The sequence below is a fragment of the Buceros rhinoceros genome, unplaced genomic scaffold (assembly GCF_000710305.1).
Source record: "Buceros rhinoceros silvestris isolate BGI_N320 unplaced genomic scaffold, ASM71030v1 scaffold18856, whole genome shotgun sequence".
NCBI lineage: Eukaryota > Metazoa > Chordata > Aves > Bucerotiformes > Bucerotidae > Buceros > Buceros rhinoceros.
Genome location: NW_010416057.1, coordinates 4,190 through 8,940, shown reverse-complemented (window position 1 = coordinate 8,940; position 4,751 = coordinate 4,190). Strand labels below are relative to the sequence as shown.

Sequence of the window (4,751 nt, the reverse complement as noted above, 5' to 3'; positions counted from 1 at the left end):
CCGTGCCCCAGCCACTGCTGCCGCCAGCGCACCAGTGGGATGTCGTCCGTGTTGCCCGAGATCTCTGCAAAAGCAAATGCAGTCACGTGGGAAACGCGGAGGAGAGGTGTGATGGGAGACATCAGCTTCTTACCAAAACATGGGTGGAGGCACCAAGGGACACACACAACAGGCTCCTTCCAGGCACCTCCTGCCAGCGCCACGGCTGTCCCTACACAACTCACGACCTGAAGGGTTACAGTGGAGTAAAATCATATTTCCAGGTAAAATCCAGATGTGGGATCCTCCAAACATCTAGATGTGGTGCAGGGACAGAGCACTTAACTGAAGGCATCTCAGAGTCAGAGCTGGAAAGCCTGGCAGCATCTTTCCAGCCCTAATTTGGATGGGTTTCACCCGTGTGCTTCATGTTAAACAACAGCTCCAGCCAGGGAGAGCAGGGGATATGAGACAGTGTCCCAGCAGCCCTAACGGGATCACTGGGACCCTCTCGCGAATCACTGCGGCCATTTCGCCATCCTTCGTGAATGGAGAAACCTGCACGTGGCTGTAACCACACCTGCAGCTCTGCCTCTGATGGAGGTGCCCTCAGAGGACGTCAGTCTTCAATCATTTTTCACAGCTCCCCACGCCGGACTCAGCCCTGAGGTCTGCAGGCATACCTGCACCTTCTGCCCCAACACCCTGAGCGTCCCTAAGGACCTTTAGGGTTTAGGGGCCGTGGGACAGATGACAGAGCTGGGCCAAGGAGTGACGGCAGCAGAGGACACCCAAGCAGAGGAGCAGCTGAGGATGTGACATGTGCTGCAGGACATTAAATGCCAAATTAAACCAGATCCACCTGTCTGACTCCAAAATTTCAGGGACATCCTATCACTGGGTCTTAGCAGAAGGGAGGGTGACACCAGCACGTCCCTAGGAGAGATAGGCACTGTTTTAATCAACACCTTCATCTCAGACCAGATCACCTTGATCACCACCTCAGATCACCGCGATCTCAGCTGTCAGCCTGAGCCTGCCATTTCCCCCTTAGTCATTTTTCCTGAAAATATAAGCTCCAATCGCATTTATGGCAATGATCGTTAAAAACATGACGTGCTTCCCAGCAAGACGCAGCTTCTCCTCCTGACTCTGCCCCGAGGGAACGGTCCAGCCAGACCTGTCCACTCCATCCCATTTGTAGCCGTGCGTTTTGATGGTTCGCTTTGCAAATTGTCATCTTTATTTTGCTTGTTTCATGCTGCCTTCAAATGAAAACTGGAATTCAATTACAGTGTCGAAAAACAACATTTTAAATTTACTGTTAATTAATTTCATTAGGCTGCCTTAAGTGAGCTTGCTATCGGGGAGGGGGGGAAAATCTGCATCAGGAACCAGGCTCATCCTCCCAAACTGATTTGATTAATCAAAAGAAACATTAGCCGCAGCCAGCGCATTGGCAGACTGCTTCTGCTCAGCACGGGCCGTATTTCTGGCGGTAATTAGTGCGCGTGGAGTGTCCCAAGCAGAGAGATGCTGAGCTCTCCTCGATCCCTCGAGGAGAAGGAAAACCAAGAGGACTTAAAGCATCGAGGAAGCCAGAAGCACTTTTGAAATTCCCTCCGACCACTGAGCTGCATGTTTAGGCGCAGAGACCCCCTTTGAAAAGCCGGTCCTGGGAGCCAGGGAGGTTTGAAAAAGCAGATCTCCTCCTTACCCACCTGGTCTTTATTCATGGGCTGAAAGGGGAAAACCAACTTTCCTGCTTCTCCAACTCCCCACGGCTTCCCAACTTCAAATGAACTGCCTCAAATGGAAGAAAATACTCTCCCCGCACCTGCCTGCTAACGTGAAATTAGGCGTAATTAAGGCAAGAGCTTTTACGCGCAACAGGAACTCAACGTACTGACATTTGGAAAAAAGTAAATACCAGCATTTGCTCCATTGTAAAGCATGAAAATAATAGATACTAAGTATATGACATTGTGACATTTAGAAAGTTAGAGTTAAAGATGTTTTCCCTCTGATCTGACATATCATTGAAAAAGCAGCACCCTTCAGCTCATTAATATTTGAGGAGGACTCCTTGATGGAAGTTATTTAAATGATTAATAGATTATAGTAAATTTAAGCCTTAAAATAGGTTGTCATAATTTCAAATTTATTTAAGCAGGCTTATTTTTAAAAAGAAAAATGTATTTCAATAAAAAATGTATTCTTGTTTTAAAAGAGCACAATCCAGCCACAGAGCCCGAGTGTCTTATCGTCTCCCACCAGACACCATGACATGACCCTGAGGCTGCACCACACAAGAGACAGAAGTACTAGAAACGGAGGAAAACACCTCAGAAATCAACTGCCATCACCCCAAAACGGTAGGCTCTGTCCCCTCCATCACACCACAGGACAAGGCTGCTCTACCATCTCTGCTCCTGACCCGGGCACAGGCTCTTGAGGCAGCTCCTGGATGAGCCGATCCCTGGCCCTCCTCCTCCTCTCCAACACACCAGCTGCCCCTATTCTGCTCCAATTCTACTTGAAAAATGAAACGTATAAATGCTTTCCTGTCCCCGTGAAGTTCTCCTGGAGTTTGGTTCAAGCAAGACAAGACCAAGACAGGCTGAAGACCAAGACCAAGACCAAGCTTCCTCCCTAATGCAGCATCTCTTTGCTCTCTCTTCTCCCAGTCCAACGCATTCCACTTTTATCTTTGCCTTGCTCTCCAAGCAAGCATCTCACTACCTGCTGAGAGACACTACAGTGACCCCCACAACCAACTGGGGCCGTTTAGCTCGACGGGGCTCAGCTCTGCCGTGGGGCCGGCAGGTGCCAGTCCTGCCAGCCAGCTCATTCCGCGGGACCAGGAGACCCCAGCGGAGGTGGGAAAGTGGGCAGGAAGCCAAGAAGGAAAAGGCAAGGAGAGAGGATAATTTCAAGTTCAAAGTTTGAAAGATATTGATGATAGGCCTGGTCCCTGCGTGGCTTTCATTAAGGCCTTGGCTATGAAGCCATTAGCACTAGTATTAACTTCTTGCACCTCTGTTAAAAAATAGCCGGCCTGAGTCAGGGGTTAATAACAGCAGGAGACCACTAATGAGGCTGCACAGCACTCGCCTGGTATCAGAATTGGCCCAGGTCCTTCCTACCTACAGGAGCAGCAGCCTCCAAAGACCCCGGCTGATGCTTTAAACACAACAGTCGTGGCTGCTGCCCTCCCAAAACATCAGTGAGGGGAGGGAGGAGGGAAGGAAAGGTGGTGGAAAAGCAAACTGAAGAGAGGACGAAAGTCCAGACGAAGAAGCTGGAGGTGGCTGGCTTTATAGCTGCTTCGCTATTGATCATCCTAAATAACCTCATTTGCCGAGGGACAGCCATCCCACCCAAAGCAAACCCAGTCCTTCTGGAGGCAACACCTCTGCAGCTCCCAGTTTTGGGAGACAACACCTCCACTGCAACCCAGTTCTGCATCTGAGCTGGTGCAACATCAAAACCATGGCCCCTGAGCCCAGCTCCAACACAGACCCATTCCCACATCCTCGTCGCCCTGCTGGGACCCAGCATCGCGGCACACAAAGACAGCAAATCTCCTACAAAACGCACACCGGCATTTTGATGAAAAAGAAACACCCCAGCAAAACAATTTTCCTTCCCATGTGGAAGCGTTTTGCACTAATAGATGCCTCCAATTAGTCAAACGAACTCTGCCATAATGCCAATCTCTGCAGACTCGTTTCATACAGCAGAGCGCAGATTTTGACTTGGACTTACCTTTCCTCATTAACATTTAAACCTGGCTTATTTCCCACCCGGAACCTGACTGTGTTTTTATTTAAGTTCCTCATTAGCCAAGGCTTTTGCTCCGTGTCTAAACCACGCAGCTCCTCTAAAGGGCTCTAACCCGGCTGAGGCAAGCCCTGGCCTTGCGCTCCTCCAAGGGTCTCCAACGCCTGAAGAAACTCAGGAGACCTCCCTACCAGAAGCCACTTGCACTCTCTGTTGGGACCTCAGACCTTGACTGCCATCAATCCAGATGTCAAAACATGTATCTGGATATTTAACTCGTTTTTCCTTCCAAGGTTTTAGCGACATGTCTTTCATGGGGTAATATTCATGGTTTTATGGGCATGTTTTAAAAAAATCACATTCATCACTGACTATCCATATTTCATGTGCTTTTTTTTTCCTCCCTGTCTCGAATCTCAGGGAGGAAAAGCGGCTCATTCTGTAGGTCATTCTGCCTTTTCAAGGCCATCTAGCTTTTCCATACCAGCAAACACAAATCTCACTTTGCATATTAGGAACCTGCTTCACAGGAGACAGCACCTGGGGCAAAATTTCCAAAAGACCCACAGACACAGGAGGACCTAAAGGCTCAAGGAAAAGGCACTGGCTGTATGTGGAGCCGCTCTCTGCCTAGGTCAGGGAGACCACGACCCCATCACGATGGCTGCACGTGGGGCTGGTACACGTGAAGCCGTTAGCTGTTGTAGCAAGGTTGACAACTAACCAGGTTTCTCCTTGAAACACAGGGTGTCTTTGCTTTTAGGAAGGTCACCGAGGACTTAAATTTCAAAGCTGTAGCCTTGAACTGGGATTTTTGTCCCAAATATGCCATGGCCCTTATTCGTCCCTTTTTTAAACAACAAAACTCTCCATCACTCTGGGAGTGACATTGTGCCTCATGGCCGTGTGCAGAGTGAAGAACACTGATTCGTCTTTAATGGGCCTGCAGCTGCTGACCTTATGAAGCGACACGCCCCATTGCCCCGCTC

General features: G+C 49.3%; 1 protein-coding gene across 1 annotated transcript in view; it reads right to left on the bottom strand.

Annotated features, from left to right (window-relative positions):
- Positions 1–64, bottom strand: part of ASTN1 (astrotactin 1) — a gene marked incomplete at its 5' end in the record, with an annotated part of 27,229 nt that extends 27,165 nt beyond the window's left edge. The window contains 1 exon segment of the mRNA XM_010137670.1: positions 25–64. Coding sequence (XP_010135972.1) covers positions 25–64 — 40 coding nt within the window.
- Positions 65–4,751: the final 4,687 nt, after the last annotated feature.